This window comes from Orbicella faveolata, unplaced genomic scaffold (assembly GCF_042242905.1).
Source record: "Orbicella faveolata isolate gen_17 unplaced genomic scaffold, um_ofav_v1 contig_12, whole genome shotgun sequence".
Lineage (NCBI taxonomy): Eukaryota > Metazoa > Cnidaria > Anthozoa > Scleractinia > Merulinidae > Orbicella > Orbicella faveolata.
The window spans coordinates 18208141-18221975 of record NW_028301539.1 but is presented as its reverse complement, the minus strand read 5'-3'; the positions used below and the strand labels follow the sequence as shown (position 1 = coordinate 18221975).

Genomic DNA, 13835 nt, shown 5'->3' with positions numbered 1-13835 from the left:
TTCAAAAGCATCTAATTTTAGAATGCACCAGGACTAATTTGAACTTTGTTCTCCTGGTGAGTGGGTTTAGAATTGGCGCTTTGTGTGGAAAACTCATTCTACACGAAGTTTGTACTGGTTCACAATCGCCATTAAAAAACGAACCAAAATTCCTGTTGACTTGCTGCTCTGACTCGGGTAATGTGAAGTTTTAGTCTGTAAATGTACTTCCTATGTGGTGGTGTACTCCGGAAATGCCGACAGCTTTTGATCAAGAGTCTTTCAACACATGCTAAAATGTCACACTAAAAACCAATAGCATTTCAAATCCTGAACGAACTTGAACTTATAGTATATAAACAGCAGAAATCTTGGCACATCACAGTCATGATCTTAGTATCACGAAACAACCTAAAGCAGAATTGCAAATTGTTCAAATCACCGATCGAAATGGCTGCCGTTCAAAAGCAGACATTGCCTTCGTTTTCTTCCATCATTTCTGTTTTGTCTATTGTGTTTTACTGCGTTGGATTTATAAGAGTGGAATTGGAGATGAACGAGCAGAAGAACAGAATAAACGCTCTTGAAAACGTTGCAGAGGCCAAGCCGAAGTCAAACGACGCAGACATGAAAATCAAGAATGCTCCTGGTAAGTTGGTCTTAATAGAGTACGAGCTGGGAGTTACCATTATGTTTTGGCAACCACAACTTTGTCCTGAAGGAAATTTATAAGCGACTTAATGTTAATAAAAGAAAGGGACGCCGAACAAATATAGCCTGATTGCGTGTTGTCGCACTTCTCATTGCTTCCCATCTGCTGTGGCAAACAAATCCGGAGGTTAGCAGGTCAAGTTCTCTCAAATCAAATGCAGACAATTTCAGGAGAATAGTAATCATTCGCACAAAATTTGCTTTAGTCATTTCAAATACGACCTTGTTGTGTCGGTTGTGACAGATTTCTGCATTAGGATTCATTGCATTACACTCATGTAAGCTTAATTTGTCTCTAACATCAGTTTTCGCAGTCGTCTGAGTAGTATAAATTAAACAGGATTATTTATCAGCTTTGCCAGAAGTTAACAAAAACGCATCCAAGAGGTTTTTGTTTCACTTCTAACGAAGAGCAAGTGGTTCTTTATTTAATAGCTTTTAATGATCAGTTAAGCTTTTCGAAGGAATAGTTTGCTCCCACGCCTTGGTGACTATAAAATGTAGATTTTAATTCATTTACTGAAGTTGTATTTGTTGGTAGAAATTCAAATCCTCCATAGAGACAGACGTCAAGTTTCATCAAGTAAGAACACCACAGAAGCGAAAGACACTGCAGAAACCACCATCAAAATCAACGAGCGTCTTTTATCAGAATGGAGAGCACATCTGTGTCAATCAAAGAGTGTCACGTGCTCATCATGTCCCCCAGGCCCTCCCGGTCCCCCTGGAACAAAAGGAGCCCGGGGACGAAGAGGACAGAAAGGAAGAAATGGAAAAAAAGGAGATCAAGGCATTATCGGACCTGAAGGATTAAAGGGAGAGCCTGGAACCAAAGGCGACAAAGGAGAAATAGGGTCTGCAGGCATGCCGGGAATGAAAGGCGAGCCCGGCGAATCGGTTTCATCTCCTACTGTTGCTGTTTTTCCTGTGACGTTGACAGTGAACGAAGGTGGAACAGCCTTGTTTCAGTGTACAGCCAGCGGTAATCCTGCGCCTGCACTAGCGTGGAGTAAACTGAAAAGTCAGTCAGAAGTCAGTCAATCAGCGGTTTCAGGAGGAAAGTTGCAGTTAAAGCACGTAACCGGAAGTGAGGCAGGCTTGTATCAGTGTTCAGCTACAAACATCCTCGGGAATTCACAGAAAGTGGTGCGATTGACAGTAAATGGTAAGCTTCTGGTGATGATAATGTCACAAAATGAATTATTTTCTGTCAAAGGGAGTGCCATGCCTTCCACATGAGAGTGGTTGACATTTCGTTTTTAAAAAAGTTCAGTTGGTGTTTAAGTCAAAAAATGAGGCTAAATGTTTTTCATTTGACTGCAGTGCATCCTCGTGTTACTCTACATCCCGGACCTTATCACGTCATTGAAGGAAGTAACGTCACTTTACCCACCTGTCACGTGGCCGGTTACCCGGCTCCTGTGGTCACCTGGAGGAAGTTATCTGGTCAGTTGCCCCAGGGCAGGGTGCAGTATAACAACACCGCTTTACAAATCTCAGATGCCCGTAAAGTTGATTCTGACGCCTACTTCTGCTCAGCAGTCAACTTTTTAGGAAATGTTGAAAGGAAAACTCTACTAGTTGTGGTTTCCCCTCCTGTGTTCACCGTTAAACCGCCTGGAAAGGTCTCTGCTGCAAATGGCACCACTGTAACTTTGAACTGCAGCGCCATCGGTGATCCACGACCAGTAATTAGCTGGAAAAGACAGGGAGCAGCACTTCCCGTGGGGAGGAGTCACAGGGCAAACGATGCCCTTGTCTTGAGAGATTTAAAAAAAGAGGATTCAGGGAACTACATTTGTGTGGCTACAAGCGCAGGAGTGTTTGATATCGAGGCCATATATTATGTTGAAGTTCTTCTAGCAAGAGGTAAAGGTAAGTTATAAATTTTTTGGTTCTCTTTGTCACATTGCGCTAAGTCCTCTCGTCTGCCCGGTGGTTTTGAAGGACCGATTTGATTTGTCGTCTTTTGAAAGTTGCGTATTAATGGATGTCAGGAGGTCGGACTCGAAATACGAAGATATCTAATTGAAATCCCCAGATCAAACCACTGGCAGAGACAACATCTCCAGCATGATGATGTAAGCAGGCAAACGGTCGGCCTTCAACTAGATGAGATTGTTAAGAATGGCTGACTGTTAGGATCGAGAAACGCCGGTCAACGTCCTATTTGACAAATCGCTCATATTTTGCCCAAAGATACCCTTAGGTGACCTAATTCGAAAAATCATATTTAAAGGTTCCAGCGAATTTTTATTTTTCAGAAATTCGCGAAAATTTGAAAGCGCGGTCAAAGTGCGGTTTTTCGTGGAATAAAATGACCGAAATAAGCGAGGACGAAGCGCTGCTTAAGCCTTAAAATAAACTCAATTGACTTCAAACTTCACACAAATGTGGAACAACCACTCTAATTTATTCCTCGCTTTAAACTAATCTCAGATATGTTGATATAGTGGTTTTCCGAACCATTTTAAAAGCAATTATGAAGCGTGTGAAAAATAACGGCAAAATATAGGCCATGTTTAACAGCATAAAAATACATCTGGTACCTCACTTTCCGATTATTTTACTTTACAGCCTTAAAATATCATTACTAAAGATATACCATGCCAAGTTTCATGCTCGAACTCGCAGTATTTCCCTTTGTGAAAAATGAAAATCTATGTCAATGTGTTGGGCGCAAATAACACAATAATTATGCACGAACCAGAGACAAATCAATTTCAATGACGAAAGTAAAAGGCTATCATTAATTAGAATCCCGTCAATTCACTGCTATCAGTAGAAAAATAATGTCCACTGCATAAAAACTGTTGTTAGACGTTTTCGAACCATTGCGCGTTAACTTTGTTTAATTTTGTGTCCGCCGCCATGTCTAGTTTGTCATCGCGTGTATTTCCTTAATGTAAACAACACGTGAATGGTTGTCATAACAAACGCTAGAGATTTCCTGGAATCTTAATGTTTTCGATTCACCAAAACGCTGTAAGTTCGTTAAGACACAATAATGAGTCAACTTGGAATGCTGTTTAGCATCACGGACGTTAAAGGACTGTAAATTAATCGAGTTGAAATATCTTGAAGCAAATCAAAATCGCGCCCTTATTCTAATTTGGTAAACAGCCAATCTCCGTTCAAGTTCAAGAAGTCGAGAGGTTAATCCGGCAATGTATTACCGGTACAACAACAAAATAAAACCGAGATCATCAAAAGTGTCAGTTTAAAAGTGTAGTGGCAAGTTCCAAATAAATTTCGCCTATATAAATTGGAAACAAGATGTGAAACGGTCTGACCCGAAACAAATAAACAAAATATTAATACGACTAATTTAACCCGAAAACGTTACAGAAAACATACCTAAAAGCGGTCGATTCCCCTCAATAACACTCCGCATTGCCTTAAAGAGCCCAAGCTTTCTGCTGTAAGAATCAGGCGCCTCATGAATCTGTATTTAGTATATCGGCAACCATGCTGCGTGGCTGATATTCGAGACTCAGTAAAAGTTGTCACACAACTGTACGAGCAGCCCAGTCACGCTTTCACTGCTCTTGCGCAAATTTCCAACATTTGGCAATTTACATGAACCGACTACAAGTTTAAAGTAGTGACAGTAGATTAAAATGCGCTTTTTAAAGCTGTCCTATCGAGGAACAATTATTTCTTGTTTCTGAATGGCTCCTAGTTATAGCTACAGTTGGGGAGGGGGGCAGAGGGTATTCCCGGAAATTTCGGATATCTGTATGCCGTGGAAGATTAAGTGGTCTCCAGCTCTTAACGCCAACACTGAAACACTAGATGATTCTCGAAGTATCACATGGATCACTAAGCTAAATAATTTTGAGTGTAGCTCCGCTGAGTCAATTACCTGTTGGCGCGCATATTGCATTGACCGTGGACAGGTGGAAAAACAGTTAAACCGGAAAAGCCTATTGCACATTGTAATTTAGCGTTGTCCAACACGCAGTCGGTCTGGTTGTAATGTTAATCGTATTTGAGAGAATCTCAAGTTTTCTTTCGACACATACTGGGGTGACATACTACTAGCTGGGCGTGGCCGGGAGCCACGAGTCAAGTCAGTCAATTTGCCATGCTTAACCGTGAAGAGTGATAGTGAGCCACTAGTGGAAGGACTGCAGATTGTCCCTACGCTTTACCCTAATAGGCCTCTGTGTTATTCTAATGAACTGATGCTGAGCTCGCTCCAGGGGGCGCTGAGATGAGAGACCCTGGGAACAAGGTTGAGACGATTCGGCCGTTAGTTTTCCTCTAAACTGTCTTTCTCCTCTACTCCCTCTCCTTCTCTACAAAAATTTAACGATCCTTCCCCTTCCCCTCCCCCCCCCCTCCCCCGCAGGAGGTGTTTGCTAAATACCGAAGAGGCCAAACACCGACAGTTCCTAAGAATACTTCCGCCAAGTGCAGTTGTTAGTAAAATACTTCAGAAGCGCCGAGTATTGAGCTTTTCCGCGCACGAGTGGGAGAGGTATATCTAGTCCCATGTCTTGGCACCCGCACGGTAGCATAGACAGTTTCAGGTTCTTTAGGTCACCCTCCATCGCCAAGGCACAGGAGTCTTGCTGGTCGTGTACCAAAGGATGCTGGAGCTGGAGTATTTCTACAACTTCCTTTGCCTGACTAAAATTTCTCTCCTCTTCAGATGCCTGAACATGCATCTCATCAGGATCACTTTAGCAGATTGCGGCACTTAGGTAAGAGAAAAACTAGCACCTGAAAAAGCACGAATATTATAAGGATCCCGGGCACTGCGCATTCCCGCGCCACCATTTCGGTGTCAAGCTTTCGGCCTGTTGTTTGACCAATGCGGAATTTTGCCATAAGATACGATTGCTGCTTGTCACTGACTGCCCTGAGAGCCCAAACCTTTTTTAAAGCAACAAGGGCTTCCTGGTGACCTATTGTGGCTTTGAGTTAAGCGCCAACGCCTGCTCCAAGCAGGGTTTGTAGCACATTTTGGCTAAGTCCATAAGGGAATAGCTCTCCAGGGACTGAGTACATTTCTCCAGCGACAAGTGCCTCTCTAAAGTAGACAGCCTATAAAAGACACGAATGCAGCGGCCTTGAAGACACTAACACACCCCTACCGTGCATGGTTACTATCCATGGAAACCTTAGCAGACGCTTCCTCGGTCACACCCGTTGATAATGGCACTGATGTTAAGGTCGCAGTCACTCTTCTCGGTTAAGCATGGCGAGTTCACTGACTTGACTCGTGGCTCCCGGCCACGCCCAGCTAGTAGTATGTCACCCCAGTATGTGTCGAAAGAAAACTTGAGATTCTCTCAAATACGATTAACATTACAACCAGACCGACTGCGTGTTGGACAACGCTAAATTACAATGTGCAATAGGCTTTTCCGGTTTAACTGTTTTTCCACCTGTCCACGGTCAATGCAATATGCGCGCCAACAGGTAATTGACTCAACGGAGCTACACTCAAAATTATTTAGCTTAGTGATCCATGTGATACTTCGAGAATCATCTAGTGTTTCAATGTTGGCATTAAGAGCTGGAGACCACTTAATCTTCCACGGCATACAGATATCCGAAATTTCCGGGAATACCCTCTGCCCCCCTCCCCAACTGTAGCTATAACTAGGAGCCATTCAGAAACAAGAAATAATTGTTCCTCGATAGGACAGCTTTAAAAAGCGCATTTTAATCTACTGTCACTACTTTAAACTTGTAGTCGGTTCATGTAAATTGCCAAATGTTGGAAATTTGCGCAAGAGCAGTGAAAGCGTGACTGGGCTGCTCGTACAGTTGTGTGACAACTTTTACTGAGTCTCGAATATCAGCCACGCAGCATGGTTGCCGATATAATAAATACAGATTCATGAGGCGCCTGATTCTTACAGCAGAAAGCTTGGGCTCTTTAAGGTATTGCGGAGTGGTATTGAGGGGAATCGACGGCTTTTAGGTATGTTTTCTGCAACATTATCGGGTTAAATAAGTCGTATTAATATTTTGTTTATTTGTTTCGGGTCAGACCGTTTCACATCTTGTTTCCAATTTATATAGGCGAAATTTATTTGGAACTTGCCACTACACTTTTAAACTTACAATTTTGATGATCTCGGTTTGATTTTGTCGTTGTACCGGTAATACATTGCCGGATTAACCTCTCGACTTCTTGAACTCGAACGGAGATCGGCTGTTTACCAAATTAGAATAAGGGCGCGATTTTGATTTGCTTCAAGATATTTCAACTCGATTAATTTACAGTCCTTTAACGTCCTTGATGCTAAACAGCATTCCAAGTTGACCCATTATTGTGTCTTAACGAACTTACAGCGTTTTGGTGAATCGAAAACATTAAGATTCCAGGAAATCTCTAGCGTTTGTTATGACAACCATTCACGTGTTGTTTACATTAAGGAAATACACGCGATGACAAACTAGACATGGCGGCGGACACAAAATTAAACAAAGTTAACGCGCAATGGTTCGAAAACGTTTCACAACAGTTTTTATGCAGTGGACATTATTTTTCTACTGATAGCAGTGAATTGACGGGATTCTAATTAATGATAGCCTTTTACTTTCGTCATTGAAATTGATTTGTCTCTGGTTCGTGTATAATTATTGTGTTATTTGCGCCCAACGCATTGACATAGATTTTCATTTTTCACAAAGGGAAATACTGCGAGTTCGAGCATGAAACTTGGCATGGTATATCTTTAGTAATGATATTTTAAGGCTGTAAAGTAAAATAATCGGAAAGTGAGGTACCAGATGTATTTTTATGCTGTTAAACATGGCCTATATTTTGCCGTTATTTTTCAAACGCTTCATAGCTGTTTTTAAAATGGTTCGAAAAACCACTATATCAACATATCTGAGATTAGTTTAAAGCGAGGAATAAATTAGAGTGGTTGTTCCACATTTGTGTGAAGTTTAAAGTCAATTGAGTTTATTTTAAGACTTAAGCAGCGCTTCGTCCTCGCACTTTATTTCGGTCATTTTATTCCACGAAAAACCGCACTTTGACCGCGCTTTCAAATTTTCGCGAATTTCTGAAAAATAAAAATTCGTTGGAACCTTTAAATATGATTTTTCGAATTAGGTCACCTAAGGGTATCTTTGGGCAAAATATGAGCGATTTGTCAAATAGGACGTTGACCGGCGTTTCTCGATCGTAACAGTCAGCCAGTCTTAACAAGTTTACTTTATTGCGTTCGCATTCTCGTCCCCAGAGGCCGCGCTCCTTTGGGTCAGCACCAAGAATCGCGACCTCTAGGAAGGTCCAACACCGGAAGTCCGTGATTCACAGACTTCCCGTCACTCTGCGCACGCTCAGAGTCAAGTCTGCAAATCTGATTGGGTGAGAATACAAAACGATTACTCTGCGCATGCTCAGAAAATTGGACCTTCCCAGAGGTCTCGATTCTCGGTAAATAAACAGAATTGAATTGAAATTGAATTGGTGCTGACCAAAAGGAGCGCGGCCTCTGGGGACGAGAATGTTGCGTTCGCAGAACGCAGTTCATAATTTTGGGTGTCCTGTGGTTTCAGGGGTGACTTTTTTGTCAAACATCGGCATTTCGAATGACGTCATATGTCATATGTCATATGTCATACGTCATCTGCGCAAAGACTGTCTACTTTTATTCATCATTCGAATCAGTCGCAGAGAGTTTGTTTACGATAAAGAAGCACGCGATTGCAAATGTTTGCTTATATTTGTGCTTCCAGCTTAGGATAATGTACAAAAACAAATATACTTATACAAATTACCTTTTCGCTTATACATTACCAGTTAATGGGAAAATATTTAGCACGCAATAATGTAAACATTTTCGTGAGTCTACGGGAACTGGCGCCGTCACGCAACGTATCAACCAATCGTGGTTTATATAGGGGACCTTTTCATTGGCATGGACTTTAACACTATGATATATTTGTCTGTAAAACCTCGGTTGTTGATGAAAAATGTTGATTTTAACAATGGACAAAGGTTGAAAGTCAGCTAGTGAAATCATTTAAGGTATATGTTTTAAAATGACGGGGAAGAAAGCAATCATAATCTTTGATTACCACTAGTATTTCCAATGTTAGTACGTTTACACAAGGCAGGGCTTACTCCTGTGGGGGAATTAAATCCCTGTATGGCGCTGCAGAGGAACCTCGTTGTACCTGTTAATGGTTGAAAACACAATTTTAGAGTGGCTTAGGGTTTTTCATTTAAAATTTCACATTTGTTTCAAATTGTAGTACCTATTAGGTTTCGTTTTCATAGTGAGCCACATAAACTAGTTATGTGATTTTAAAAAGAACTAAAAATTAAACTGAAGTCGCTGCGTTTATTGTATTTTGTCAGATTGTTCAGATCTGTTAAAATCAGGCTATACTCAGAGTGGAGTGTACTCTATCAACCCAGACGGTACAGGACACTTCAGTGTCTACTGTGACATGCGCACTGACGGTGGAGGCTGGACCGTGTTTCAACGAAGACAGGATGGCTCGGTAGACTTCTATCGGGGATGGGGCGGCTACAAAGCAGGCTTTGGTCAGCTGACTGCTGAGTTCTGGTTAGGAAACGACAAGATCCACAGGCTGACGGCCACTAGACCCAGTTCTCTACGAGTGGAGCTAGAGGACTGGAACGGAGGTAAAGCGTATGCCAAATATGGCAAGTTCAAGATTGGTGATGAGCAGGCGCAGTATCGACTTGATGTGGGTTCATATTCAGGGACAGCGGGAGATTCGTTAGCATGGCATAATAAAATGGCGTTTAGTACAAAAGATAGAGATAATGACAGAGGTAGCAGGAACTGTGCTATGCAGCGTACAGGCGCCTGGTGGTACAACAATTGCCACATGTCCAATCTAAACGGAAAATACCTGGGCGATAAAAATGATAAGAAAGGTGTCGCATGGTGGGACTTTAGAAGAAAATATGTCTCACTCAAATACACTGAGATGAAACTGAGGTAATATCAATTGCACCTAAGTTTTTAGAATCAATTTTGGTCTGAAATTGTAACTTAATCCAAGGTAAACTCTTTCGGCTCTTTTACCCCAAATCCCTCGGACCCTTCCTACACCCAACACTCACACGATTTTGATCATTCTGGCTACAAGACTAAAGGAAATGAAATTGCAATGAACAGTCGGCACAGCCAAGTAACCACTGGGAATTTTCTGATCTTTCCCTTTCGCAGAACATAGACTTCCGGTATTAGAACTCGTTTACCAACTATACATTGTTTAATACTAGCTGGCTACAGGGAACCTAATGATTGGGGTCACCTAAAGCTATAATGTATTCACATATATGGAATGATAATTTTCCCAGGGAACCAGCGATGAAGACTAAATTCTTGGTCAGAAATAATTTTGCTTTGTCTTTTGTCGTTTCTTTTTCTCGTTTTCAAGCCCGTGAATCGTTTGTATCTACGGTATTTCTTTGTCAAGACAGGACCTAGCGGTGAAGCTAAACTGGAGTGACACGTCACGTCACAAGTGTCTGTAAGTAAGTTTAGATTATGCACTATGGAACATTTCAAACTAAAAGGCTTCCAAAAGCCTATAAAAAAAATTCTTGGAGAAGATCACGAAAATGGACCAAAGACAGCAATAAATTGCGTTACTGTCTCGCAAAAAAATCAACCAAGGAAAACCAGTGGAGATTCAAGTCGGTTTTCTTTTCTTCGATTCTTTTAATAAATTCGTGAGAAAAATAAAATCTAGTTAACATCTTTATGTCTAAAGGTAAACAATACACCATGTGGAAGAATATTATGAATAATCTTGTATTGAAATATGCTTAATTTTGTTTCTTTAGTTGTTTTAAATGGAAGCATATGAATTGCACTAGGCTTGGAACTCTCTACTCCTTGTCTACAAAGTCTATTGTTAGCTAGCGGTTCTACATATTTCCTTTGAATAATTATATTGCGAGCCTTTTTACTAGTAGTTGTGCTAATTACTATGGTTGTATTTTGTTCCATATCTTGATTGTCCATGATAAATCCCGGTCTCAAAGCGCAATTCCATCTGTAAGGTATAGCTGATATTAAACCATATAAGTAAGTAAGTAAGAACTTAATATAACTTAGTAAAAGGAGCCTTGAGACCAGTTTTCAAAAGAAATTTATCAAGTGTAAGAAATCTGTTGTTTTCATCTAGTAAGTCTTTGATTCTTAGTACGCCAGCTTCGTGCCATTCTTTCCAATATATTGATATTTTGTCTCCACTCCACAACAAATAACAATACAGCATCGCTGAACCAAACAAGTTTATTTTGGGAGGGCCTGGCGAGAACAAACCCGAATACGATATAACACAAACAATTTGCAATTTACATGACAAATCCTTGAAAAGCAACCAAGGATAAAGCTATCTCCACACGTACAAGTCATTTGCTAGAGCCAGTAGGGCTGGTGGGATACAGCACTTTAATTAATACACAAAATATATGGCCTACCTCTCCGAGTAAGCAATCAGTCTTGGTACCAGTTAGGCTGGGGGACATCAGCTCCGTCATTACATTTGACTATAAGATAAATAGGCCATCTTGGCCTACTTCCCCAAATAAGCTCTCATTACAAGCTTTGCGCCAGTTAGGCTGCCAGTTAGGCTGGGGAACATCAACTGCGACATTACGTTAAACTATAATATAAACAGGCCATCTTGGCCTACATCCCCTTATAAGCTCTCAAGCTTTGTGCCAGTCAGGCTGCCAGTTAGGCTGGGGATCATCAACTCCGACGTACAATATAAATAAAACACAATATAAACCTAAAGTGCAAAAATACAAGAAGAAAACGAACAAAAGTCTTAAAAAAACTAGTAGAGCTGAGCAACCGCTAACAAAGCAAATGCGGTTTGAACGGAGGCCAGAAAAAACCTGCCAGAAGAAACCCCTGTGGGGAAAAAAATGTGCAGGAAAACTGGGTAGGAGCCAAGGCTCAAACTCCAAGCGATTAGAAGCCCATCCTAGGAAGGCTTTACAAAAATGAAATTAGAACAGCCCAACCTACCAGACTGGATGCATGGTACCTAGAAAAGAAAGAACTAAACAGAAAAAATTAAACGAAACGGACACTTCGTCCTTGGTAACCGACATTACGCACGGCAAAGGGAAAAATTAAACGAAACGAAAGAACGCGGTTGGTTCTGAAGCCTAGATGACAACCACCGTGTTATACCCGGTCTTATATACCCCTACATCCCTACCCATGATGCCCCAGCCTGCAACCCAAGCCCTTGTTGTATCTCGTGCCGACAAAATAGTTATTTCAGCCTTATTCGCTAGCTCACTCGTCCGAAATAACATATTTTGTCTCCACTCCACAACAAATAACAACACAGCATCGCTGAACCAAATAAGTTTATTTTGGGAAGGCCTGGCGAGAACCACCCCTAGAGTGACAAAGAATTGGGCAAAGGCGTGATAAATAGACACTAATAGCTTAAGAAGGTCATTAACAGCTTCAGACACAAAAGCACTGTTGTTACGTGCAGAGGCATTGTTAGCTTTAGAGAAAGGTGTGGATGAAAAAACGGGATCTTGTAACTCTGGATAATGACATTCAGGATGAACTGAGAAACTTCTAACAAACGCCAAAAATCAATGCATTTTCGAAGTCTTCCACGAACTGAGGGGCTGAGCGGGAGTATCAATATTAGCAAAACATTGTTGATCTTTAAACGAGCTTAAAACTAGCGGGAAAACATTGCAAGAAGTCGGGTCAGAACTGGAATCAGGCCGACTATCGCTCAAAGCTTCCAAAATAAAATCATTACGATCAAAACAAGACAGGACTACACCTGATAAATCCTGCTCATCTAGTCACTTTGAAGTTGGAGAGCCGGACTGCTTTGTCATCGCGGGGCAGTAGGCACGCCAATGCCCGGCCTTTCCACAAGCGAACCATGTGCCAATGTTAGGACGACGAGGCAGGAAACCAGAATTGGCAGTGGCTGGCTGGAAGGACCGAATTTGGCATTGGGAACTTGAAGACAAAACCGACACGCGGAGCGGAGAAGATTTTTTGGTCGCAGCCATTGCTGAAGACTACTTCTTCTTTCGAGAAGACATAACTGCACGGGCACGTCTCTCAGCACTGTAGATGCGTTTTTCGTCCTCCGAATCATCTGCTAGATCGTGATGTTTGTATTCTTCGACCGTACTCCAACCGTATTCGGACTTGTCAGCAAGGAGAATGTGCTTTTGCCGTTCCACGAGCAATTTCTCACCTTCTTCGAGGTCGGACTTCACTTTCTCAAGGTTGGACTTCTCGGCGGCGGACTTGGCGCTGTCGAAGGTCTCCGCAAGATTAAGATTGAAGTTGTACTGGTCTTCATTGCCTTTTCTTTTAAACTTGTGCGGTTCTTGAAATTTCAATTTCTTGATCTCTTTCATTTGCTGTTCTGTCGAAGTTTCGTTAGCGCGGTTAATCTGACCTGCAGTGTCCTTGAACAGCTCCTTAAAGGAGGCCACTAACTGATCGTTGTTGGCTTTAATTAGGTCGGACACTTCGTCCTTGGTAACCGACATTACGCACGGCAAAGGGAACAATTAAACGAAACGAAAGAACGCGGTTGGTTCTGAAGCCTAGATGACAACCACGTGTTATACCCGGTCTTATATACCCCTACATCCCTACCCATGATGCCCCGGCCTGGAACCCAGGCCCTTGTTGTATCTCGTGCCGACAAAATAGTTACTTCAGCCTTATTCGCTAGCTCACTCGTCCGAAATAACATTTACCGTCTATTAAAATATGCTTGTTATTCCCTAGGATTACATTTCTAATGCGGATTTCATTGTCCGAAATTTGCTCTCGGACTTCCGCTCAGTCGTTAAGAACATCAGTGTAAAATGCTAGTATGTTGTTTAGACCCGGAAATTTTACATCATAATCAATTATTATATCAAAAATAAATGGCCATCCAACACTTTTCAAATAAAATAAAGGAATTGTCATCCACTGATCTTCTACACCTTTCTTCATTCTTTGAACCAAGCAGTCTGTAGTGACTTAGATATAGTCTCAAATTCTGGTGAATCCAATCTTTCTCTTTCTTTTGAAACAATAAGCGTATCCCTTTTTTGGTTTCTTACCATTCTATAAATCGGTGATTAATTAATTATTTATATCTATATAAAGAGGCCGTGT

At 41.5% G+C, this 13835-nt stretch overlaps 1 protein-coding gene and 1 pseudogene across 2 annotated transcripts; one reads left to right on the top strand and one right to left on the bottom strand.

Moving 5' to 3' along the window:
- Nucleotides 1–357: 357 nt before the first annotated feature.
- LOC110062801 (uncharacterized) lies at nt 358–10623 on the top strand. 2 transcript variants are annotated; one of them, XM_089282634.1, is made up of 4 exons: nt 358–628; nt 1232–1855; nt 2014–2559; nt 9029–10623. In XM_089282634.1, the coding sequence occupies exons 1-4, from the start codon at nt 367–369 to the stop codon at nt 9643–9645; spliced, it is 2049 nt and encodes a 682-aa protein (XP_089138760.1). In that variant the 5' UTR covers nt 358–366; the 3' UTR covers nt 9646–10623. The 2 variants fall into 2 exon arrangements, with proteins under 2 accessions (XP_089138760.1, XP_020625405.2); XM_020769746.2 differs by having other exon boundaries at nt 2014–2565.
- Nucleotides 10624–11650: 1027 nt separating this feature from the next.
- Nucleotides 11651–13411, bottom strand: LOC110066494 (uncharacterized; annotated as a pseudogene).
- Between the last annotated feature and the right edge of the window lie 424 nt (nt 13412–13835).